Raw genomic sequence first — 25,696 nt, 5'->3', positions numbered from 1 at the left:
GTTAAGCCAAGGTACCACTGACACAGGAGAAGTCCAGCAAAAATTGTAAAGATTGGGACAACATAATAAAAAAGCTGTAACTACCTCTCCCCGAGCCCGAGGCTTTGAGAACGCCGACCCAGTAGCATTATAAAGCTTTACAGGATAAGTGTACGACACATATTGGTAGCAACACAACATGCTGAGAAACAGCAAAGAGTATAAATAAGTGAGATAATTTCCATCCCTGTACTTTTCTTCTCCCTCATGGATCTCAGCACTTCATTGTCTCCACTCGGAAGTGTCATCTTATTATTGCTGTGCAACAGAGTTCACGCTTTCCCACAATCCCCCTTGCTTGCATGTGCAATGAAGACCAACTGCCAATACTAACAGGACAGATCAGGAGATTGCAGCTGAACTGAGCATGTGCGACCACCTAAGGGCGGGTCGTAACCAAGGACATTATTAAAGCCCTTGGGGGATTAATAAGTCTATATCTCTCATACAGTTCACTATCAGTAATACTTGTACATTGTAAATATGGCATATTTAACATAATTCATCAATGTCTACCTATTTCTCTTCATGGGACAATCCCTTTACAATACAAAACCAACAATGACGACCATTCACTACAGTTTGGCTCCTCCTGTGGTGACGTCTTGTCTCTTGGATGGAAGATACATGGTGTAACCCATTGTTCTCTCTGTGTCTTCCAGGTTTGTCGCTGTCTTGCCTTACGTGTATTGATGGCACTGGAGCGCAGTGTACAGGAACCACAGCCCAGTGCTTAGATGGATACTCCTGCGCCATGTCTCTGTCTGTCACCACTGTAGGTAAGTAACGTGTCTATCCTGCATGGCTGGGTCCATAGAGAACTTCATGTGTCATAGGGACAACAGGATACAGTGACATCTTGGATTACGAGCTTAGTTCTTTCTGGGAATGTGCTTGTAATCCAAATCACTCGTATATCAAAGTGTGGTGTTATATCGGAGGAGCGGCCGGTCACTTGCTAGGTGTTGAGGTGCGATGCCACGCCGGAGGAGGTTGGCCAAGATACAGTCGCACCTTGGAGTGTTGTCTCGTGACTCCAGTCCTTGGTGGGCACACAGGTGTGATGGCACGCCTGCTTTGAGTGTTGAAGGCCGGTTGTACCCTTTTCCCCTGTGGTCAGTGTCCTGCCGGGTTGCTACTGGGTCCCTTGGGATAGAGTGATCACAGATGGCCAGAGTGGTGTAGTGGCGGTCCCTTGTTATATGAACCGCCACCCACAGAAATGGGAAGTGTCCCAAGGCTGCGGTGTGTGCTGTGTCGGTGGATAGCGAATAATCACAGAGTCTCTTTCACGTCAGGAAGGCTGGTTTACTAATTGCAAATGTGCAGCAGGTAATACAGAGTCAATGGTATGAGGTTTCACTGGATAACACACTTGACAATAGTTCCGAATGAACAATGACAATACAGCCATCTGATCTGTAGTAGAAGTGCAATATAGGATATAGTTGTGTTGTCTGAGTAGTACGAAGAAACAGAGTAGCAGAGAGGAGGGTGCCGTGAGAGTCTCATGTAGTACTGTGCTCTAGCGGGATGTTAGAGGATGAGGTAGAATACTTAGAAGAAGAAGAAGAACACCTGTGCCCGTGTATTGACTTTGAATTAGTCTTCACACCACCTTCTGCCCACTAGACTCGGCTGAACCTTCATAGAGGGTGACACAGGCCCCAGACCTTGTTACCTGGGATGAGCGGAATGCTGAGGGTTCCCTGCTGACACCCGCGCTGTGAGATAGAGTTTATAGGCTTACTGCAACTTTGCTTCATGCGGATCAGTTCCTAGCTCTTTGGCTTTTGTGGATACTGTAACTGTACTGTACTGCCCTGTAACTTCTCCTTGTCCATGGCGTGGTTTGAGGTTGTCTCTGGCTTGTCCTCTCCTAAGAGGGGTTTAACAGTGCATAGTGCTGTGTAGCGTTACTTGTTAGAAAGTTGTGAGAGACGAGCTGTGTTGCGTCCTTCCTATATGAGGTTCTGACTAAGACTGACTTGAGGTACGGGGACCTGGCAGAGGGCCAGGGCCCAGATAGGACCACTGTGGAGAGCTATCTAGCTTGTGTCCTTCTTCCACAATGCCTAACATGAAAGACTCTATGCTCCTCCTCCACCCATGGGACTTACCTTCTTCCAGCATGTAATGTGCACTGTGAGTGGGTGAAGAGTGCAACAGAAGAAATAAGTAGAGAGGTGATAGGAGAGAAGAAAACAAGACTCCTACTGGTCTACAGATTCATGTGACACATAGAGAAACAATAACCCTTTACATCCTTCAGCTGTGCAGCTACTAAATACACATACATAATACAGTGACATCTAGTGGCAAAACTTAGTACTGCTTTCATCACCACAATAGTACAATAAGTACAGACTTTTGCGAGGGGTGTATATATCGGTAACACCTGTGTTAGGACACCACAAAAGCAAATTTTCCCATAAGAAATCATTGAAACACAGACGATTCTTCCAACACAACCCAGCTCAAAAAAAAGGCAGGTGAGGTGTTCTGTATCAATAAAGAAGATTGTGTCAGTAAGAAAGGGGTTAATCAGTTAACTCTCCCTCCACACACACAACTCCCCAGGAGGCTGCAAACCTGCTGGTGCTGGTACCTGCTGATACTAGTGTCGGCTGCCTGGAGCAATTATTGGGGGAGGGGCTAATTCAGGGGTCAGAGGGAAGCAGCAGTGACGCGGACAGCATCAGAGGAGAGAGAGACGGAAGACTTCCGATCACCGATGACCAGCAGGATTGAGGATGGGTTAAAATGGGAGTCTTTCTACCCAGCACAGTATCAGGGTGGGGACAAATGGGGCTCCTTATATTAAATCTTGCTCGGTTACCCAGTGAAACCAAGCTATATGTCATCTAAGGTTTCACTGTAGCCCTGTATGGGGCAGAGACTCATGGGCCATTAGCTTCAGGCTCTGTGACCTCTGAACTCATAAGTGATGTCATAACAGTGAAAATAAATACTGAAAACCTTAGGTACTCTGGTCAAAAAAGCCTAACCATACCCACTATCCATTATACCACAATGTCTATCGTCACCCTTACAGAAGATGGTAAATGGGTTCATTATTATTACAGCTCCACATTCCTGCACAGTTACAGTATATCAAACAATTCTGTCCGCCTGTAGTCACCACTAGGGGGAGCTCAGGAGTTTACTGCATACTATTTATACATGGAATTCAATTATAAAACCACTTGCAGTCAGCTCCCCCTAGTGTCGGCTGCTGGCATTTTGTCAGGCAACTTTGTGTCTAGGTAAATTATTTTGAACTTTGTATCAGAAAAACAGAGCGCTATGAAATTACATGAATACATTTATCAGCACGGAATACTGGACCATAAAACAATATGATATTAAAAAGCAGAAAATCACTTTATGCCATAGAGACATGCCACAAATGTTATCTGTCAGGGACTGAGGGTTCAGATCTTAGTAAGCAACGAACAGACCACAGGAAACAGCATGTCTGTCGCCTTGTGATGTTTTAGATTCCCTTTAAGACCTGCGCACCACACGACTACCTCGCGTGCGCTGTCATCTCCTTATACACAATGTCATCCAGTGCCCCCTAGAGGTCAAACATTCTTTACCATTATACCTAGATGTATATGATGGGGTCATAATAAAGAAATTCTTCTGATTTCTTACAGGATCTACAAACCAGTCTCTAACGTTCACCCGAGGATGCGCACCCACAAACCAGTGCAACATTACTGGGAGTCTGACATTTCAAGGAGGAAAAGTCAGGATCTCAACCTCCTGCTGTAACAGTGACAACTGCAACGCTACGAGCCCGACGTGTAAGTGCTGCCACCTACTGGACAGTATGATATAGCACCGCTCAGGTCTGCTCTGTATAGCTGATGTCTGCTGCTAAAACACGATGAACTGTTATATAGATGACGTCTGATTATTTCTGAACTTCATTAAAATGGACTCAAAATTAAGGGAGATAACTTTTGAGACGTCCTAGACACATAGGGGGAGATTTATCAAACATGGTGTAAAGTGAAACTGGCTCAGTTGCCCCTAGCAACCAATCAGATTCCACCTTTCATTCCTCACAGACTCTTTGGAAAATGTAAGGTGGAATCTGATTGGTTGCTAGGGGCAACTGAGCCTGTTTCACTTTACACCATGTTTGATAAATCTCCCGTATAGTGACTAAAGTTTTGATCAGTCGCGGTCTGAGTGTTCATCTCTATGAGGGAGACAGCCCCTAGACTTGCATTGGAAGTCCTTCAGATTCCGACCGATGAAAACTTTTGACGTCTCCCTAGGATCCTTTGAAGGAGTTATCCAGGATAAGAAAAAGCACAGCTATTTTCTTGCATTAACAGCGCCCCCCCTGTTCTCAGGTTGTGTGTGGTATTACAATTCAGCATCCATTCACTTTAATGGAACTGAGCTGCAAAACTCCCGGCCAAACCGAGGACAATAGTGGCGCTGTTTCTGGGAGAATGTGGCCCTGTTTTTCTAATTCTGGACAACCCCTTTAAGTTAACTATCATTTCAGGGGACTTTTCAGGATGCGCTGTCCTGTGTATGTATATGAGGAGCAGGGCTATATCTGGCCATTCTAGCACTAGTATATACCATTTCTCCCCCTGGTTACCCCCCTATCTGTCTGCTTTCCCTGTGCTCAGCTGCAGTGTGGATGTGGACTAGCCCCTGCACTGCCCCCTATACACTATATAGATACTAAGATCAGGATCCTGTCTTGCAATCCTACCGCACTGTAACAAACCTTCAGAAGTTCCCAGATCAGCAATGAGCAGTTAAACATGTTTTTCTCCTCTTCCCTCCAGCCCCTCCCCCCTCCATAGACTATAATGGGCAGTACAGAAGGAAGCTCTTTTGCCTAATGAAATCCATGTCAGACTTTCCTATATTCGCTTGTACCATAGATCTCTGCAGAGTTGTTTGTAATGATGGGGACACTTTAACTCTTAATCTCTTATTATATCAATGATTTCCACAGTGTAACCTTCATATCCCCCCTCCCCCCCCCCCCCCCATTCAGTGCCAGCAGATAACACTACGGCAAATGGACTGACATGCCGGACCTGCTCCACAAGCACCACTGACTATTGCTACACCGACAGTACCTTACAGTGTTATGGCGCAGAGACTATGTGTAGCCGCATGGCCACATACATAACAGGTAAGAATATTATATAATATTACAGTCTCCTCTATCTTTACGGGGCACAGGGCTCCATTTTACTAAAACATACAGTGAGTTCTTCCCTTACATCTCTTGCCAATAACAGCACAACGCATGGCATCACATCCTCCTCTCTACTATTCCATGACTAAGTGCTGGTACAAGTGCACTGAACAGGGATGCACTGTGCTGGGCTGATAAGTTACACAGTACACTACTATAGATAGAGGGAGAAGGGGTTACTGATGTCCTGGCTGTTAGCAAGGTCCTGCTGTATATGAGCAGTCAGGATGGAAAGGGTTACCTAAGCACTAAACAAGCTGGTATAGTTACAAAGCAAAAAAAAACACCCACTCCAAAACATCAGCTTCTAACCAGCAGGGGAGTCTATTGATAGCTGCTCAGACGCACAACGCTAAGTACAGAAAGTAATAAAACAAAAAAGAAAAATGTGACATTACTCACCGTTATGCTCTCACACTTCTTTTATTGCATGTGAAACATTAGTGTATTAGTGAACTTGGCAAAATGGCAAAAGGAAAGGGTTACACTAAGCACTGTTGCAACACTCCTTTCCAGCACAAAGCACATAATAAGCCCCGCCCTCACTTCCTGGGTTCTGTTTTAATGAGTATGTTACTAGAGACAGATTTCCCCTGACAACAGGCAGTGGACAGCAGATCGCAAAAAAGAGACAAACCAAGTGGCCAAGATTAAGGACTGTTTTTCGGGGGGTAAGGAGTCATTTTTGGTAAATGAAGTGATTTTCAAGTATGTTAGGTCCACCAATAGTAATTAATATTTATGCCCAAGATAGATGATATATGTATGATTGCTGAATGATGGACCCCCATTGCTCAAGAGAATAATTGTCCTTGAGTACCATGTGTGAACGGATGAACAGAGCAGTAGTGCACCTCTGTAGCCGCCACTTCATTCACTGCTATAGCACTGTATAAATCAATATGCAGTGAGCTCCCTCTAGAGGTGGCTGCAGGCGGAAGGAATTTAAATTTTTTAACTCAATGTTGACATAAGGAAATTGGAGGTTTAACCACTGTACATTTACTTGAGTATAATACTACTTTTTATTTTTTTGCTTTAGGATCTTCAGGATCTGCGACAAACTCCATACGTGGCTGCGCTACTCCTAGCGTCTGTAATCTACTGGGCAATCAGCAAGCCACCTACGGAAGCACAAACGTGGCTGTGATAACCTTCTGTAGCAGCGGAAGCATCGGCCTCCAGGGATCGTTCTATTTATCCTCCTTGATGATATTTGTCCTAATGAAAATGTTGTTTTAGGCCTCCTTAACATGGTCAAAAAAAAGGACCCACATTGTCCTGTGGCAATGAACTTGGTTGCCACAATGCTTAGATAAGCCCTACTGTTCTAATGTCCACAGGTATTAGAGGAGCCAGGGTGCACCTAGAAAACATTTTCCCCATTACACCTCCTTGGGCAGCCTGGACTGTTCACACCTCATGGGAGCGGGTCATCAATCCATTCAAATTGTGCCAAATTCTAACCTTATTAGCATGGTGCACAGAGATCTGGATCGATCTGACCAGCCATGTTTCTCCATGGAGATCTGGATCAATCTGACCAGCCATGTTTCTCCATGGAGATTTGGATCCATCTGACCGGCCATATTTCTCCATGGAGATTTGGATCCATCTGACCGGCCATGTTTCTCCATGGAGATCTGGATCCATCTGACCGGCCATATTTCTCCATGGAAATCTGGATCCATCTGGCCGGCCATATTTCTCCATGGAGATCTAGATCCATCTGAGCGGCCATGCAGGGGCGGATTTACTTCACTATAGGCCCCCAACTCTTCACCAAGCCTGGGCCCCCCCACCCCACTGTAACTATGGCAGCACTAGCGTGGCGTTCTTAGTATAGGATAGATAATGTCATAATGACCTCATTTGTGCAAAATTGCGGTAAAAAGCAGCAATTTTTTGCAAATCATGGCGGAACTGTAGCCAGGAGACAATACACAACTAAAAGTATAGGTCTTTTTTTGGTGGCCATGGGCCCCTCAGGAGCTCAGGCCCAGGGCTACCGCCCGAAAGGAACCTATTATAATCCACTACTGCAGTCATGTTTCTCCATAGAGATCTGGATCCATCTGATCAGCCATGTTTCTCCACAGAGATATGGATCCATCTGATCGGCCATGTTTCTCAACACAGATCTGGATCCATCAGACCGGCTATGTTTATCCACAGATATCTAGATCCATCTGACGGCCGTGTTTCTTCACACAGTTATATTATTTTCACTCTTTTACCCCTGGAGTCTGACCCTTATGTTTCCCATAGATACAATGGCGTTGCAGATGGTCATCTGCTATTATTGGCCATCAGTGCTAAGGATTGATGAAAACTCAACAATGTTGGTAGTGAAATCCTGACCCTGGCTAGTCTAACCCCGACGACCAGACAAAGTGACTACAAACACTAGATTTTCTGTAGACTTTATGCTCCATCCAGGATAACGGATCCAATCTCCGTAAAGGAAAAATCTTACTGTGAAAGGGCTCTGGGCATCCATTCAGCATATGTTGACATTTCTATTCTTTGTTGTATTTTTTTTTAAAGCTTATAAATAAATCACACCGGGAAAAAAAAATCACATTTGATATTCCTCTAAAGACTTTCAACATCTTGTTGGCAAAAAAAGCAAGAAAGCAAAATGCTATTTAAAACCAGCCTTAGGGTCCATTCACAGCATGTTTTTGGGCTTCAAACGCATCAAAAATTGCAAAACGTGCAGTTAAAAACACTGTACATGTGAATAAAACCTTGAAAAAAAGTAATGTTTTTTTCTTTTTTTTTTTTTATTTACTGAGATTTTCAAGAAAAAAAAAACTGATGAAAAATCTAACCAATGAAAAAAGTAGAGGGAATGGGGACTTGTTACTTTTTTTTTTTTGCTGTATACCTGTTAGGAATGTGACTTTGTGCTCCCGGTCAAGGAAGCACTAAATTTCTGTCTGTGTTTTTTGCACCGTGTCTGTCTGAATTGTATCTGAATTTGCCAGCCACACCTGCCTTGCCTGTCAGAGATCTGGTGGTGCAGGGGTTACTGCACTGCTAGATCTGCTCAGCTGAGCTTGGTGCTGGGATCAGGGCTGGTCCAATCAGCTGCTGGAGCCAGTCTCTGATCCGGGGTAAATAGCAGCAGGCTCCTCAGTTCCCTGCTGACTATTAGGGCTCATGCACACTGAGCAAAAGATGAAGAATTTTGGCTTGTAGATTTCTGCTTGAAAGTCCCCTTCTATTCTGCTCCGAGCAGAATAGGAGCTGAATTTGAGTGGAATTCAAGCAGAATTCAAGCTAAATTTTAAGCAGAATTCAAGTCCCATTGACTTCTATAGGATTCCTCTAGCAGATTCTGCCAAAAGAAATGACATTTCACTTCTTTGGGAATAAAGCAGATCTGTGGCAAAAAATTCTGCTTGGAAAATCTGCAGTGTGACCAACAGAGTGGAAATCCCATTGAACACAATGAGGCATTGCCCTGTTCATTCTTTTACGGGAGGAATTTCAAGCAGAATTTATAAGCGGATTCCTCTTCAATTTATCGCCTTTTGGGGTATGTGCACACTGAGCAATTCCCGAGGAATTGAAGCAGAAAGTTTTCAGGCAGAATTCAAGCAGAATTCAAGCCCCCCATTGACTTCTATAGCATTCCTCTAGCAGATCTACCGCAGACAATTCTGCTCCGAAACAACAGAGCAGAAAACCCATTGAACACAATAGGACTTTGCCCTGTACATATTTTACAGGAGGAATTTCAAGCTGAAATTCCTCTTCAAGTCCTCACCTAATTCCTCGCCTTTTCCTCAGTGTGCACATACCCTTGCTCAGTGTGCATGAGCCCTAAGAGTTTACTTGCCTGCTCAGCTCCCTATCCCTTTTCTCTGTTCTCTGTGTTCCTGACCTTTTGCACCTGATCCCAAATATTTACTTGCTTACTGTTTTTGTACCACGCCGCCCGACTGGTTCTGACCTGGTTTGTCTGACATCTCTTATTGTGTTTGTTTGTCTGTCAGTGTTCTGTGTTCCGCGGATCGAGAGTAGGGAACGTCTTCGTGGTTGTCCGTGGCCGCTTAGGGCCGTTGAGGCATGGACAGTGGGCGGGACTAGTCAGGACTCACTGTCCTTGTTTGTGTGTGCTATTTGCCGCTCCTGACAATACCTGTCCCTGAAGGAGACGCTGTTCAAACTTCAAAATACGCAGCAGCATCTGTTGGGTGAATTGAGACGTTGTGTACAATTATTAGACTGGTCTTCAAGAGTTTTTCATGATATATGGCCAGTATTACATTACAGGAACCACCTGTATCGGAGGTTTGTTTTTGACCACTTTATCCACTCTTTGTTGGAGAGTTATATTTGATGTTGTACAGGAATATTTGTAGGTAGAGCGATCCGGATATATCCAGATTCATGAGAATAAGTTAGCAGTTCAGTAACGTTTACTTTTCTATTATTGTGATGGAGTGGGAGATTTTTAGTTAGTTTAGCGCGCTGACTGCATAGGAGACATTTCCAGGGATGATGGATCACGTTACTACTGTTGGCTTTTCTGTTGGCCGATGAGAAATGATAGGTGAGGCTGCACTCACATTACTACTTTACTGTGGCGGCTTCTTCCTTAATAAATACGTTTAATAAAGGAGAAGTCCGGCCGGCCCCCAGGAGGGGCAGAGGGGAATTTAATCAGGAGTAGGAACTTACCTCTCCCTTTACCCACGGTGAGCAGCGGGACTGGCCTCGGGACCCCCGCCGGGTTCCAGAATCTCCAGCACTGACATGCCACGACCCAGCTGATGGACTGGCTGCTCAGGCAGTCAGTGACTGGGGTGGGATGTCGCTGCAGTCACTAATTGGCTGGGCGGCCAGTCCATCAGCCAGGACAGCGACAAATATATAGCAGCGATCTGCTGCCGTCGCCCTGAGGAATAGGAGCTGCGGCAGCAGACCGCCACAATCCTCTATGGGCTGCCGGGACGATCTAGCAATCACGTGGGCAGCCCTCCCACAGCTCTCCGTGGCCACTCCTGTACTTGCTCGCTGCCGACGCGTGGAATCGGGTACGAGGAGCACACAAGCGCTGACAGCGCTCATTAGCTCCTCTCAGTCACCCCGTGGAATAGGGGCTTTAAGGGGAGAGATTTACTGCTTTGTCTTACAGTAAGATTTTCTGTTGCCCATAGCAACCAATCACAGATCAGCTTTCATTTTACCAGAGCAATGTGAGAAATAAAAACTGAGCTGTGACTGGTTGCTATGGGCAACAGAGAGACTTAGGACAGCGCCATAAAGCATCCCCCTGAATCCGTATAGTCTGGAAGAGGAGGAGAAAGGGGCAACATGATCGAAACCTCTATATTCAGGTGAGACATGTTCGTGGTCACAGATGTGCGGTTTTACAGTGTTTTCCTTCACGTTTTTGCAACAATTTTACTGCCGGTATTTTTTTTTACCACAATTTGCATAGTTATGGCAAAAAAAACACCAAAAAACACACTATTATATTGTGATGGAAAAAATCGCCCTGTGTCAACACAACCTAATAACAAACTAAACACAAGAAGATGGTATTACTTTACTGAAAGAGTAGTAGATGCTTGGAACAACCCTCCAGCAGATGTGGCTCTTAAATCTACATTAGGTGAATAGGGGCTAAGCTAAGATCACCCTTGGTATAAGGGGTAACTGGCTGATCAGTGGGGGTCCTAGTGGCTGAACCCCCAGCTATCATCCATTCTTTAAGTGCTTAGCTCCATTTGACGTTCCAGTAGACCACCCATTTCTTGGTAACCCAGTCAGTGTCTCCAGGCTCCGCTCTTCTCCCCCATTAATGGCCCCATTCCCTCACATATCGCCCAGTCTCTCTCACCACACACCTAGCTGAAGTATTTCATCTTTTCTTGCCTTCTGTTTGTTCTGCTATCTTCTATAAAGCCCGGGATCACATGGTAAAATAAAAACTCATGACTCAGAAATCAGGCGGCGGATGGAAGGTAAAGGCCACCAACACTCTATGAAAGAACAATGCTTGAAATAATAGGCCATAGGCTCCCGCCACCATAAGGCATTCACCTGTTCACTCACTTAAAGGGGTTAGAAAAACATGTTCACTTTCTTCCAGAGACAGCACCGCTCTTGTCTCCAGTTCAGGTGTGGGTTTGCAATTAAGCTCCATTCAATTCAATGGAACTCAGTTGCGAAACCTGCACCCAAACTGGAGACAAGAGTGGTGCTGTCTCTGGGAGAAAGTAAGAGAAACAGATCACTGTTCTCAGGGAGACCAGCCAAAGATAACACTGCCAGCTGCTAGTTAAAGCGCTCAATGCAGTGAAATCCTAGGTGCATTGCTCCCTGGGAAACATGAATATGCAAAAAAAAGAGCCAGTGGAGTCCATGTTTTTCTGATGCCGGAGAACCCCTTTAATATAAGTTAAGGCCCTTTTAGACGCGCCATCCATCAGACAATATGTATCCCATCTGTAGCTGTGCCCTCTCTTAGTGTCCATATCTGTAGTCAGGCCTCCTTTGTGCCCCCCATCTGGAGGTAAGCTTCTGTATGCTTTAATCTGTAGTATAGCCCTCTCTTTGTGCAAAAAGCACTTTGCCCTTATAAACTGTCACTGCCCCCCAATAAACTGTCACTGCCCCCCTAGATAAATTGTTCCATCACCCCCTAAATCAGTGTATTCCAATCAGTGGCTTGACAGCTATTGCCAAAATACAACTCTCATCATATCCTGCCAGCACTGGATGATGGAGGTTGTAGTTTTGCAGCAACTGGAGAGTCACATGGTGGAGACCGCTGCATTAAAATAAACTCTTCTCCTAAATTTTTATTTCCCAATCAGTGGCTTTTCAAACTATAACTCCCATTATGTCCAGCCAGCAATGCATGGTGGGAGTTGTAGTTTTTTAGCAAGTGGAAAATCAGGATAGAGAACACTGGACTAATAAACTGTCCCCCAAATCCCTGTTTTTCGACAAGTGACTCTTCAGTTGTTATTAGTGATGAGCGAGCATGCTCGTCCGAGCTTGGTACTCGATCAAGTATTAGGGTACTCGATGGTACTCGTTACTCGGCCGAGAATCTCGCGATACTCGAGAAAATCTTCCGTTTCCTGTAAGTTTGGGCGCTATTTCTCAGCCAATAAACATGCAGGAGACTCTTTGTTACATCCTGCGATCACGTGGGACCCATACATGTCGATAGCAGCGATTGGTTGGCCAGATCAGATGACCCTGCCATATAAAAATCTCGGCCGGCTCGGCTCACATGCATGCTGGAAGAGAATAGGGACAGAGCTGCTGCTTGTCAGGGAGAACGTTAGGGAGGGAAATAGCGTTCCTGTAGGCAGGGATACTATAGATAGAACCCAACTGCCCTTGTAAGGGCTTAAAATCTTTATCTTTTTTGTATTACTCCAGACTGCTGGCTGAGACTTGCAGTGCAGCTAACACAATTTCAGCAGCACACTGTGGTGATCGGCTGCTACCAGAAAGGGGACATTAGGTGTTGCATACACACCCCTAAGAAGTGCTCAGTGCTATTATATTATTTTGTGGCTGGTGCTGCTGCTGTTGTACATTGTATTGCTGTATTTACTGATTTTGTACTGCGTCGCTCGTTTGGTTTGGATTTTGGCTTGTTTGACTCTCCCTTTGTGTTTGTTTGTCTGTATTGTTCTGTGTACACCTATACTAGAGCAGGGACCGCCTTTGTGGTTGTCTGCGCAACCTAGGGCCGTTTGAACCAAGTAGGTAGGGACAGTGGGTGGGCTCAGCATTAGGGCTCACTGTCTTGTCTTGTCCCTACCTCCCCTGTCCTGACAGTGTTCTTGCTAAATTTTACAGGGCCTAGCCTGGAGGCCAGGATACATTTGTAGGAACACCATATTCAGAGACTATTATTTCAAGTATCCTTAGTCTCAGCCATGTCAGGCTAGTGAAACTCCAGTGAGGCTACTACAGATGGGGGAGAAACTTAGCCACGCTGGGGGACTATCTTCTCTTCTCAGCCTGACAATATGAGACAGGAAAAAAAGTCAGCAGTTAGGTAAGAGCAGTGAAAGCCGAGAACTGTGCTGCAAAGTGCGTTCCTTTGAAGTCTGCCTGTTGGCTTGCTTTACTTACTAGGTGGGGCCTGTGTTCTTGGATCTGTGTCACTCAGTGCCCATGGACAGAATTAAGTGGCTCGTCATAGCTGCAAATGATGGTACTCTTTCTTGTAAAGTCCCCACAGCTGAGTGCCAAGTCTCTAGATAGGACCCCCCATCAGGTAGCCCACTGTCACCACCATCAGCAAAGTCAAAGCCAAGCAGTGTTTGACACAGTAGACTACCAGCTCCTCCATCCAGCCTGGGTGAAACGCCTGGAGTAGTGGATCCGCTGGACCGTCACCAGCGATGGCACTAACCTCACCAGGGAGCGGAGTCTAAGGGGCCGCTGGTTTTCACCAGAGCCCGCCGCAAGGCGGGATGGACTTACTGCGGCAGGCGACCCCCAGGTCGCTACCCCTGGCTTGGTTGCTAGTGACGGCAGGCGAGGCGTGGCAGGAGCAGTAGGCAGGAGATGGTGCTGGCAGAGGTCTGTAGGCGTAACCGCAGGTGACAGGCTGAACACAGGAGCAATGGTGTAACAGGGGAACAGGAACCAGGAACAAGGACTAGGGACCAGGTAGCGGACAGGAATCAGGAACAAGGACTAGGGACCAGGTAGCGGATAGGAATCAGGAACAACAGGGAGCTGGGCCAAACACTATGGGAAGCATGTAGAGGCTCCAACCCGAGGGACAGGGCACGCTGGGATTTATAGGGAGTGATTGGGTGCAACTACCAATTAGGGACGGACTGGCCCTTTAAATCTGAGACAGCCGGCGCGCGCGCGCCCTAGGAGGCGGGGACGCGCGCGCCGGCCGGCACAGACGGAGACCGGAGCGGGACGAGGTGAGGCGCCCCCCGGGGCCGAACAGACAGCAGCGCCGGGTCCCTGCACAAGGACCCCGGCAGCTGCGTGGGACAGAGGGAGGTCGCGGCGGCGGCCCGGAGCACGGGATGCCGCCGCGGCCATGACACTGGGCCATCTTGAAGCTTTCCCGTGCCCATGAAACCTCTCTCCAGAATCTGCCAAAGAAACATTTTAGGCTCCTTGCTTCAGCACAGATAGTAGTTTGGTCCTCTGTGCCCCTATATAGTAGTTAGGTCCCTCTTCACCTCTGTATATAGTAATAGGCCCCTTTGTGCATACCCCATATAGAAAATAGCCCAGATGAGCAGATACAGGTATACAGTATAGTCCCTATACAGCACATGGCCACCTCTGCGCATTTCCCATATAGTACATGCCCCCCTCTGTGCAGTATCCATACAGTAGGTCCCCCCCTTCCGTGCCTTCCCCCTATAGTAATGCTCCCCGTGCAGTCCCCTATAGCAGAGGTCCCTCTGCTCTCTGTAGTAGATTGGACCGGGATTGAGGGGGGGGGGGGGGGGGAGCTGTGGATGTAGTGTATCTAAATTTGACCTGGGTTTATCCTAATCCTACACTACGTTCTATAACCCTGTACCATAACCTATAATCCTATACTACATCCTACACTATAATCCTGTACTACATCCCATCATCCTATACCTTAACCTATAATTCTATACTATAAGTAACCAATCACCCTGTACTATGGGCAATATTGAAATAATCAAATGTCTGGCAAAAAGCAGTGGAGGGAGCGATGGGAATCGTTATTATTAATTTGCACTGTATAGAGAACGACTCAGGAAGTCAAAGGAATGGAAATCACTATGGTTTATTAGATCAGACCTGGGGGACGTATAAAGTAGGTAGCAAAGTAAAAGATAAAAAACTGTGTAATAACTGTGTAGAGGAGTGTGCAGAGAGGTGTTTTATCTATGACATGATCCATTGTACTGTGTGTGTGTATGGTGGAAACTATTAACTAGTTCATATCACAATGTATACAACACTGAATATAAGCCAGACCGACCCTGCACTGCAAACAAACCACTGATCTATAGCCAACTCCTTCCAATTATAAAAACATCTACTTCTATACAGGTAAGTCACATGGTTACTGCCAGTTCTATACAGGTAAGTCACATGGTTACTGTCAGTTCTATACAGGTAAGTCACATGGTTGTGGTTATTGATACATGACAGGTGATTATGGTCCCATCGCACACACCTCCCTCCAGCTCCACCATAGGGACTAGGACATAAATAGGGGGAAAGTGAGGGAGACCAATCATCTGCAGAGCTCACCTGAGAGAGTCCACACATCATGGCCGCCCTCCTGGGATACCTGCTCCTCGTCTCTGCGCTAGCTACAACAGGTAAGAGGTTCTATATTATTATTATAATTATGAATAAATGTGTCCTGTTTAAAAGTGCACTATAATGTACTGTTTTATGTTACACAATATTACCCTATACGGTGACATCATATATACACTATATTATCCTGTGATATGACATCATATGTAAACTATATTATGGTATTTTATGTCTTTTTTATATCATACTTCTGTATTATGTACCGTTACCTATTACATATGTTTTGTGTTACATTACTTGTTTTATGTTATCCTATGTAGTATTGGCAAGGTATTCTGAGAACAGAAGAGTCTGCAGGGGGCAGAGGGATGTGCAGAGTCTGCAGGGGGCAGAGGGATGTGCAGAGTCTGCAGGGGGATGAGGGATGTGCAGAGAACAAAAGAGTCTGCAGGGAACAGAAGAGCCTGCAGGAGGCAGAGGGATCTGCAGGGAACAAAAGAGTCTATAGGGGGGAGAATGGTCTGCAGGGAACAGAAGAGTCTGCAGGGGGCGGAGGGATGCGCAGGGAACAGAAGAATCTGCAGGGAGATGAGGGATCTGCAGGCAACAGAAGAGTCTGCAGGGGGATGAGGGATGTGCAGGGAACAGAAGAGTCTGCAGGGGGATGAGGGATGTGCAGGGAACAGAAGAGTCTGCAGGGGGATGAGGGATGTGCAGGGAACAGAAGAGTCTGCAGGGGGATGAGGGATGTGCAGAGAACAGAAGAGTCTGCAGGGGGATGAGGGATGTGCAGGGAACAGAAGAGTCTGCAGGGGGATGAGGGATGTGCAGGGAACAGAAGAGTCTGCAGGGGGATGAGGGATGTGCAGAGAACAGAAGAGTCTGCAGGGGGCAGAGGGATGTGCAGAGAACAGAAGAGTCTGCAGGGGGATGAGGGATGTGCAGGGAACAGAAGAGTCTGCAGGGGGATGAGGGATGTGCAGAGAACAGAAGAGTCTGCAGGGGGATGAGGGATGTGCAGGGAACAGAAGAGTCTGCAGGGGGATGAGGGATGTGCAGAGAACAGAAGAGTCTGCAGGGGGATGAGGGATGTGCAGAGAACAGAAGAGTCTGCAGGGGGATGAGGGATGTGCAGGGAACAGAAGAGTCTGCAGGGGGATGAGGGATGTGCAGGGAACAGAAGAGTCTGCAGGGGGATGAGGGATGTGCAGAGAACAGAAGAGTCTGCAGGGGGCAGAGGGATGTGCAGGGAACAGAAGAGTCTGCAGGGGGATGAGGGATGTGCAGAGAACAGAAGAGTCTGCAGGGGAATGAGGGATGTGCAGAGAACAGAAGAGTCTGCAGGGGGCAGAGGGATGTGCAGGGAACAGAAGAGTCTGCAGGGGGATGAGGGATGTGCAGAGAACAGAAGAGTCTGCAGGGGAATGAGGGATGTGCAGAGAACAGAAGAGTCTGCAGGGGGCAGAGGGATGTGCAGGGAACAGAAGAGTCTGCAGGGGGCGGAGGGATATGCAGGGAACAGAAGAGTCTGCAGGGGGCGGAGGGATATGCAGGAAACAGAATAGTCTGCAGGGAGACGAGGGATATGCAGGGAACAGAAGAGTCTGCAGGAGGCAGAGGGATATGCAGGGAACAGAAGAGTCTGCAGGGGGCAGAGGGATCTGCAGGGAACAGAAGAGTCTGCAGGGGGCAGAGGGATCTGCAGGGAACAAAAGAGTCTATAGGGGGGAGAATGGTCTGCAGGGAACAGAAGTGTCTTTAGGGGGAGAATGGTCTGCAGGGAAGAGAAGAGTCTGCAGGGGGCGGAGGGATGCGCAGGGAACAGAAGAGTCTGCAGGAGGCAGAGGGATATGCAGGGAACAGAAGAGTCTGCAGGGGGCAGAGGGATCTGCAGGGAACAGAAGAGTCTGCAGGGGGCAGAGGGATATGCAGGGAACAGAAGAGTCTATAGGGGGGAGAATGGTCTGCAGGGAACAGAAGTGTCTATAGGGGGAGAATGGTCTGCAGGGAAGAGAAGAGTCTGCAGGGGGCGGAGGGATGCGCAGGGAACAGAAGAGTCTGCAGGGGGCAGAGGGATCTGCAGGGAACAGAAGAGTCTATAGGGGGGAGAATGGTCTGCAGGGAACAGAAGTGTCTATAGGGGGAGAATGGTCTGCAGGGAAGAGAAGAGTCTGCAGGGGGCGGAGGGATGCGCAGGGAACAGAAGAGTCTGCAGGGGGCAGAGGGATCTGCAGGGAACAGAAGAGTCTGCAGGGGGCAGAGGGATCTGCAGGGAACAAAAGAGTCTATAGGGGGGAGAATGGTCTGCAGGGAACAGAAGTGTCTATAGGGGGAGAATGGTCTGCAGGGAAGAGAAGAGTCTGCAGGGGGCGGAGGGATGCGCAGGGAACAGAAGAGTCTGCAGGGGGCAGAGGGATCTGCAGGGAACAGAAGAGTCTGCAGGGGGCAGAGGGATCTGCAGGGAACAGAAGAGTCTGTAGGGGCAGAGGGATCTGCAGGGAACAGAAGAGTCTATAGGGGGGAGAATGGTCTGCAGGGAACAGAAGAGTCTGCAGGGGGCGGAGGGATGCGCAGGGAACAGAAGAGTCTGCAGGAGGCAGAGGGATCTGCAGGGAACAGAAGAGTCTGCAGGGGGGAGAATTGTCTGCAGGAAACAGAAGAGTCTGCAGAGCGCAGAGGGATCTGCAGGCAACAGAAGAGTCTGCAGGGAGATGAGGGATGTGCAGGGCCAGGGAACAGAGGAGTCTGCAGGAGGCAGAGGCATCTGCAGAAAAATAAGAGTCTATAGGGGGGAAAATGGTCTGCAGGGAACAGAAGAGTCTATAGGGGGGAGAATGGTCTGCAGGGAACAGAAGAGTCTTCAGGGGGCAGAGGGATCTGCAGGGAACAGAAGAGTCTATAGGGGGGAAAATGGTCTGCAGGGAACAGAAGAGTCTATAGGGGGGAGAATGGTCTGCAGGGAACAGAAGAGTCTATAGGGGGGAGAATGGTCTGCAGGGAACAGAAGAGTCTTCAGGGGGCAGAGGGATCTGCAGGGAACAGAAGAGTCTATAGGGGGGAAAATGGTCTGCAGGGAACAGAAGAGTCTATAGGGGGGAGAATGGTCTGCAGGGAACAGAAGAGTCTATAGGGGGGAGAATGGTCTGCAGGGAACAGAAGAGTCTTCAGGGGGCAGAGGGATCTGCAGGGAACAGAAGAGTCTATAGGGGGGAAAATGGTCTGCAGGGAACAGAAGAGTCTATAGGGGGGAGAATGGTCTGCAGGGAACAGAAGAGTCTATAGGGGGGAGAATGGTCTGCAGGGAACAGAAGAGTCTTCAGGGGGCAGAGGGATCTGCAGGGAACAGAAGAGTCTATAGGGGGGAGAATGGTCTGCAGGGAACAGAAGAGTCTTCAGGGGGCAGAGGGATCTGCAGGGAACAGAAGAGTCTGCAGGGAGATGAGGGATGTACAGGGAACCGACTGTCCCACAAAAACAAACCCCCAATTGGTTATGTCAACAAAAAAATTAAATAAAAAAGGGAAGAAAAAAATCTAACATTTTTCTTCTATAAGGAATCTAGGAGGTGACCTGTTGTTCTTTCTGTGTCTTCCAGGCTTGTCTCTGTCGTGCATTAAATGTGTAGACTTTGATGGAGCTCAGTGCACAGGAACCACAGAGACCTGCTCAGACGGCCACTACTGTGTATCTACCCTCTCTGAGGTCACCGTACGTAAGTAACATGTTTATTGTACATCTTAATGTGTCATCCAATACAGATTTCCCCCAGCACATGGGCATATCTTTTTGCCTCCAGTCACCACTAGAGGGAGCTGAAGAGCTTACTGCATACAGTTTTTACATTGGAATTCATTGTAGAGCAGTATGCAGTGAGCTACCAAGCTCCCCCTAATGGTGACTGATAGAATACACGATAAAATTTATTCTATATCTATGCATGGGGATTTCAAGCTCTGTATCAGAAAAATGGACCCCCGGTCGCTGTAAAGATATTAATAAATAATTCTGCAGAGAATGTTGAGCCTGAAAAAAATCTTGCTATAAAAAAGGGAACATTCACTTTAGATTTCATGAAAGGTTGACTAAGATGGGACATATGGGGGTTCATTTTAGGTATACCATAAAGATGGCAGTCACTACCTGTGCGCTACCTGTGACGTCATCACTGAAGTCTAGTGCCCCCTAGTGGGCAAATGTATTTTAGCAATAGACCTGGATGTTACATTTACATATACTGGAGTGCATGTATAATTATAATAAACAGATATTATAAAACTGTGTGTTTTGTTATTTTACAGTTTCTACAAAGCAATATGCAGCTCTGACTTGAGGATGTGTCCCCGCAGATATGTGCAATATTACAGGGAGTTTATCTTTTCAATATGGAGACGTCAAGATCGCAACTTCATGCTGTAATAGTGATAACTGCACCGCTACCAGCCCAAAGTGTAAGCGCCATCACTCTCTGTATAGTACAATAGTATAGAGCACCACCTAGTGGTAGAACACTGCAGTGCAGTAAAGTATGTATTCAGCCTTGCAGAGCATAGATGACATGCTGACTCAAAGTTCAAGAAATTACTACTGATGCATTCTGATGAATTGAAATGAAATAAAATTTTGAACCTAAAATTTGAAGAATCATTTTAACAGTGTGATCTTCCTATCTCCTCCCATTCAGTGCCAGTTGACACTACAACAACAAATGGACTGAAATGCCCAACCTGCGGCTCGGGCACTAGTAACTTTTGCATTTCTGAAAGCATCTTACAGTGTCATGGCGAACAGACTATGTGTGGCAGCATGTCCACATTCCTTTCAGGTAATCATTTTCCAACCCAATATTAACCTTCAAGTGATTGTAATGAAAAAAATTCCATTTGCCACCACTAGGGGGAGTATAGAAGTCTACTGAAGATGGAGTAACTCTATATATATATCAGTATGCAGTGAGCGCTCCCTAATGGTGGCAGCTGGCACACAGAATTGTATGATGTCAATAAAAGGGGAAAGTATTAGGAAAAGCAGAGCTCCAACCACTGGGCAGAGATATTATAGTGATGTTAATAAGAGGCCCTCCACTTTATTGTAATAATACATTTTTTTCTTTGCTTCTTATTCATCAGGATCTAAGTCTGCGACAAGCGGCATCCAGGGCTGTGCTACTCCTAGCGTCTGTAATATACTGGGAAATGTGAAGGGCGACTTTGGAAGCCTATCCGCGGCAGTGACAACCTTCTGTAACAACGGAGGCATCACCCTCCAGGAAACATTCTACTTATACACATTAATGATGTTGTTCCTGATTAAATTTTTGCTGTAAATGATAACCATAGTATCCAACCATATCCCATGTGGTAATCTTTGTCATTCCTAACCTGTCTGTAAGTCACTACATTTACCAAATATTACTCCTTATGCCCCCCCCCCCCCTCCCCCAAGTCTTGGCCACTAGCCATCTCACTTCTCTGGAATCTGCTGTCCACTGCCTGTTGTAAGGAGAATTCTGTCTTTAGTAACAGACAGAGCAAGACAGAGCACAGGAAGTAGCTGAAAGGCTTAGCAATTGCTATATGAAGAGGAGAATGGCAAAATGTCAGCCTCACAGAACGCTGCACCCAATAGCAATGCATTAAACCCCCCTCCAAAGGGAAAAGAATGAGCCTTGGGCATATTAGAGCATAGTAGATATTCATAGAAAATCTGGTCAACTTAATTTTGCTGAAAAGGATGTATATAAAAGTCTTTTATGAGTAATTGCACCCTACAAATCATCCATATTAACTTTATTCTTCTCTTCTGTTGAGTGGCAAGGTTTTTTTGAAAAAAAAAAAAATTAAAGTGGTGAAAATGAAAAAACTCTGATTCATTGATTTCCCTTACCGCAGTATATGTGCCTGAATCTTGTAAATTTGCGAGTCCCCTCAGGGCTCATGCAATACAGGGCACTGGGACAGAGCGTTGAAGGGAATGCCACTTGAGTGGGACAGAACCTGCAGGTTGTCTGGGCCTTGTAGTGCCACTATTAACCCCAGTCAGGCAGACTTGAGGGGTCCAGCAGATCTGCCCACATTTCTTAAATGGGCTGGTTCAGGTGTTGCTCTTATGGGGCTACACTTGAGCTGGTAATTCTAGATTTAAGACATTCACAATGGAAATTACAGTACACTGCCTATAATAAAAAATAGGACATCAAAAATGCTGGACATCAAAATTTAAAACGTAGAGGTAAATCATTCAACAACCTTTAGGCAGCATAAATAACATACAGTAGGATACTGCACGTTCCCCCTGTGAAGAAAAACCGTCCTCAGCAAATGGTGGTTGGAGGATGAAACTATATGAGAATACAGACAAAATGGCAACATCATGCTATAGTGTAATAACAAAACAAAAAAAACACTATCACTATGTATTAAGAATTTTGGGATGCTTTTACTTATGTTTTTGACATATTCTACTTTTGTAAGTGGTAAGTTGGTGTGGGGTCAGAAAAAAGTTAGGATTAAGTATGAGGTGCTGTCTCAGGAGGTGGGTAAAAGGGGTCTCGCCTTGCCCGACTTTCGGCTCTCTTCTATTTCTGGTGGAGCCCAGGGTCTGGCGAAGTGGAAGACCTCCTTGATAGTGGAGTATATCCTAGCCAAAACAGGGAATTCTGGTAAGAGCTTCTATGAAGTACTTGAAGCTGGACATTGTGTGAGAGGTCCCCTAGACAATTTTTGTTCGGAGCACTGTATGATAGAGTGTGGATGGTTGTGAAAAAAATATGTGGAATTAAGGGTTCTTTGGAGTGCACACCATTATGGGATAATTGGAATTTAAAGGAATTTTTGAGCCAGGACCTGGCAGGATTCTGGAAGAGCAGGGGGGTGAAATTTGTGTCTGATTTATTTGAAAGTGGAGAAATGATCACATTAATAATGGCACAAAGTAGATATAGGCTGTCAGACTCTCACAGATTTCAGTATACCCAAATAAAGCGTGCAGTATGTTGTTCACAAGGGTTAGCTTGGAGACACGTGGAATCACATGAATTAATTGATTTATTATGTAACTGGAAAGGGGTGGGTAAGTGCCTGCCGAAAATATATAGAATGTTAGTGAAAAAAGATTACCACATTTACAGAGGATAAGGTCTAAATGGGAAGGTGTGATACACAACACAATATGGGAGATAATAGTTAAGAATCTAGAAGGGGACCCTTCTAAATCCCTGCTGCGATTTTGTCTGCAGCCCTCCCCATTAACCCCCTAGCCGCCGGACATTATAAATTACCGGGTCCCCGTTCCTGCTTGCTTCGGGGCTCCCGGTGTCTTCACGGCCCACCCGGCCAATCAGTGCGCTGCGGCAGGGCAGCGCACTGATTGGCCGGGCAGAACGTTCCGGGAGCCGCCAAAGCAAGCAGGAGCGGGGACCTGTTAATGTATATCCTGCCCGCCCCCCCCTGCAGCCCCGATCGCCCCCGGCCGCATGATCGCCCCCCGCACCCCCTGGCCGCAGGATCGCCCCCCGCACCCCCCGATCGCACGATCGCCCCCCGACCCCCCGGCCGCATGATCGCCCCCCGCACCCCCCAGCCGCACGATTGCCCCCCGCACCCCCCCGGCCGCATGATCGCCCCGCGCAGCCCCCTGCAGCCCCGATCGCCCCCGGCCGCATGATCGCCCCCCGCACCCCCCGGCCGCACGGGATGCGTGGGGCGATCATGCGGCCGGGGTCTGCGGGGGGCGATCGTGCGGCTGGGGGCGATCGGGGCGCGATCGTGCGACCGGGGGGTGCGGGGGCCGATCGTGCGGCCGGGGGGTGCGGGGGGCGATCCTGCGGCCAGGGGGTGTGGGGGGCGATCATGCGGCCAGGGGGTGCGGGGGGCGACCATGCGGTCGGGGGCGATCGGGGCTGTAGGGGGGGCGGGCAGGATATACATTACCAGGTCCCCGCTCCTGCTTGCTTCGGCGGCTCCCGGCACGTTCTGCCCGGTCAATCAGTGCGCTGCCCTGCCGCAGCGCACTGATTGGCCGAGCGGGCCGTGAAGACACCGGGAGCCCCGAAGCAAGCAGGAACGGGGACCCGGTAATGTATCATGTCCGGCGGCTAGGGGGTTAATGGGGAGGGCTGCAGACAAAATCGCAGTAGGGATGTACATCCCTGCTGCGAGTTTCTCTGCTAATGAAATTATAGGGCTGGGATCTGCAGCGAGTCTCCCTGCAAAAACGCAGCAAGGAGACTCGCTGCAGATCCGGCAAGTGGGTTTGTACCCTAAAATCCTGTTTTGGCTTTATAGAACCCCTGAGACATTATCTCGTTTTAGTAGTCAAGTCGTAATCTGTAATAAATGTCACACTGAGAGAGCCGACATGATAGATATGATATGGGCCTGCCCGACGATCCGCACCTATTGGGAGGATATAAAGAATCATATTGAGAGAGAAATGGGACTGTCATTGCAAATATCATATTCTATACCAGAGCTGTTATTGGGGGGTTTGGTGGAAGACGGGGAAAATAATTTACTACTGAATAAGATAATGGGATGTGCAAAGGTTTTGATAGCGGGAAGATGGATGAATTGTACACCCCCTGGGTTGGAAGAGTGGAAGGGGTTGGTTATTAAGGTGAAGAAATATGAGGAGATGATGGCAAGGAGATCTATTAAAGCAACCTTAAGGTTTCAGAAGCTCTGGAAACGTTGGAAAGATTGATGGGCCTTTTTTTTTTTCTCTCCTTCCGTGGGGTGGGTGGGTGGGGAAGGGGGGGATTATGTACTGTGAAATGTGATATGTTGCTTTTATTATGAAAACAATAAAAAATATTGGAGTATAAAAAAAAAAAAAAAATTGGGTCAATTCCAAAACTCCAAAATTTGGGTCAACTCCAAAATTTTGTGAAAAATTTAGAAAATTACATTTTTTTTTTATTTGAAAGTCTCTGCGAATAAGGAAGATATCTGTACCCAATAAATAATTTACTAATTCATATTTATAACATCTCTACTGTGTGTTGGCATCATTTGGTGAACATACTTTTACTTTTTTAGGATGTTATAAATGTTTAGTAAAATTTTCATGAAGATTTCAAACTCAGAATTTTCTTTAGGGACCAGTTCAGTTTTGGAATATATGTTTATAGTCTGTATAATAGAAACGCCCATAAAATATCCCTGTTTTCAAATCTTCACCCTTTCAAGTATTCAAATTGACATTCATATAGTTTTTAACCCTTTAGGTATTTTACAGGAAGAACTGCAAAGTGAGTGAGAAAAGTAAAAATTTTCTTTGCAGAAATTCCAGGTAATCCAATTTCTTTCATACCACAGCTACACCAAACAATCATCAATCTGTAGCAATGTGGTACCAATAAATACTACAGATCAGGCTGTGTTCACACAATATTTGTTTTTTAGGTAAATTTTTGGACGGATGTCATTTTGAAGTAAAATCACAGCTGTTGATAGATACAGCAGTAATTTATGCCTTAAAATTACGTCCGTCCACAAATACGTCTGAAATCAAACATTGTGTGAACAGGGTTAAAAAGATGAGCACCGTAATGCTCCATAGAGGCAACTTTTTAAAAGGTCAATAATAAAAAATTAAAGGGGTAGTGCACCAAAAAAATTTTTTTTAAAGTAACTGGTGACAGTAAGTACCAGAGATGTGTAAATTACTTCTATTTAAAAATCTCCAGTCTTCCGGTACTTATGAGCTGCTGTATGTTCTGCAGGAAGTGGTGTATTTTTTCCTGTCCGGAGAGCAGGAGAGGTTTTCCATGGGAATTTGCTGCTACTCTGGAGAGTTCCTGACATGGACAGAGGTGGCAGCAGAGAGCACTGTGTCAGAATGGAAAGAATACACCACTTCCTGCAGGACAAACAGCAGCTGATTATAGAAGTAAATTACAAATATCTGGCACTTTTTGGCACCAGTTTATTCGAAAGAATTTTTTTTTTAGCTACCTGGTAGCTCTGGTAAAACAACATTTGGCTCCAAAAATAAAAACCAAACTCGTACAGTAGGTGTGTCTGGCTGTGAGGTGGGATTTGGCTGGGGACGCTGTACCATCTGCCACAATCCCCAGGGCTGTATTAACAGCTGCTGCTGCCCTAGGCACTAAACCTGAAGACCCCCCATCTTCACGCACCTATTGGC

The 25,696-nt window shown here is 46.6% G+C and overlaps 1 protein-coding gene and 1 long non-coding RNA gene across 2 annotated transcripts; both read left to right on the top strand.

The window, feature by feature from the left end:
• The first annotated feature begins 738 nt into the window (after nucleotides 1-738).
• On the top strand, nucleotides 739-7,870 carry LOC138769743 (phospholipase A2 inhibitor and Ly6/PLAUR domain-containing protein-like). Its single transcript, XM_069948390.1, has 4 exons — nucleotides 739-818; nucleotides 3,702-3,851; nucleotides 5,075-5,215; nucleotides 6,324-7,870. Exons 1-4 carry the CDS (start codon nucleotides 794-796, stop codon nucleotides 6,521-6,523), a joined length of 516 nt encoding a protein of 171 aa, XP_069804491.1. The 5' UTR covers nucleotides 739-793; the 3' UTR covers nucleotides 6,524-7,870.
• Nucleotides 7,871-10,498: 2,628 nt separating this feature from the next.
• LOC138769854 (uncharacterized) lies at nucleotides 10,499-21,331 on the top strand. The gene is made up of 5 exons (XR_011359332.1): nucleotides 10,499-10,632; nucleotides 19,146-19,262; nucleotides 19,849-19,998; nucleotides 20,232-20,372; nucleotides 20,677-21,331. It is a non-coding gene; the product is annotated as an uncharacterized lncRNA (long non-coding RNA).
• The last annotated feature ends 4,365 nt before the right edge of the window (nucleotides 21,332-25,696 follow it).

The sequence above is a fragment of the Dendropsophus ebraccatus genome, chromosome 12 (genome assembly GCF_027789765.1).
Source record: "Dendropsophus ebraccatus isolate aDenEbr1 chromosome 12, aDenEbr1.pat, whole genome shotgun sequence".
NCBI lineage: Eukaryota > Metazoa > Chordata > Amphibia > Anura > Hylidae > Dendropsophus > Dendropsophus ebraccatus.
Note: the sequence above shows the minus strand (reverse complement) of the source record. Positions and strands in the feature narration are given on the sequence as shown.

Excerpts from the sequence above, each read along its gene's own strand:
- LOC138769743 (XM_069948390.1), top strand. The coding sequence starts at position 794 with ATGTCTCTGTCTGTCACCACTGTAG. Across the intron at positions 819-3,701 it reads TCTGTCTGTCACCACTGTAG|GATCTACAAACCAGTCTCTA; the intron begins GTAAGTAACGTG and ends GATTTCTTACAG. Across the intron at positions 3,852-5,074 it reads CAACGCTACGAGCCCGACGT|TGCCAGCAGATAACACTACG; the intron begins GTAAGTGCTGCC and ends CCCCCCATTCAG.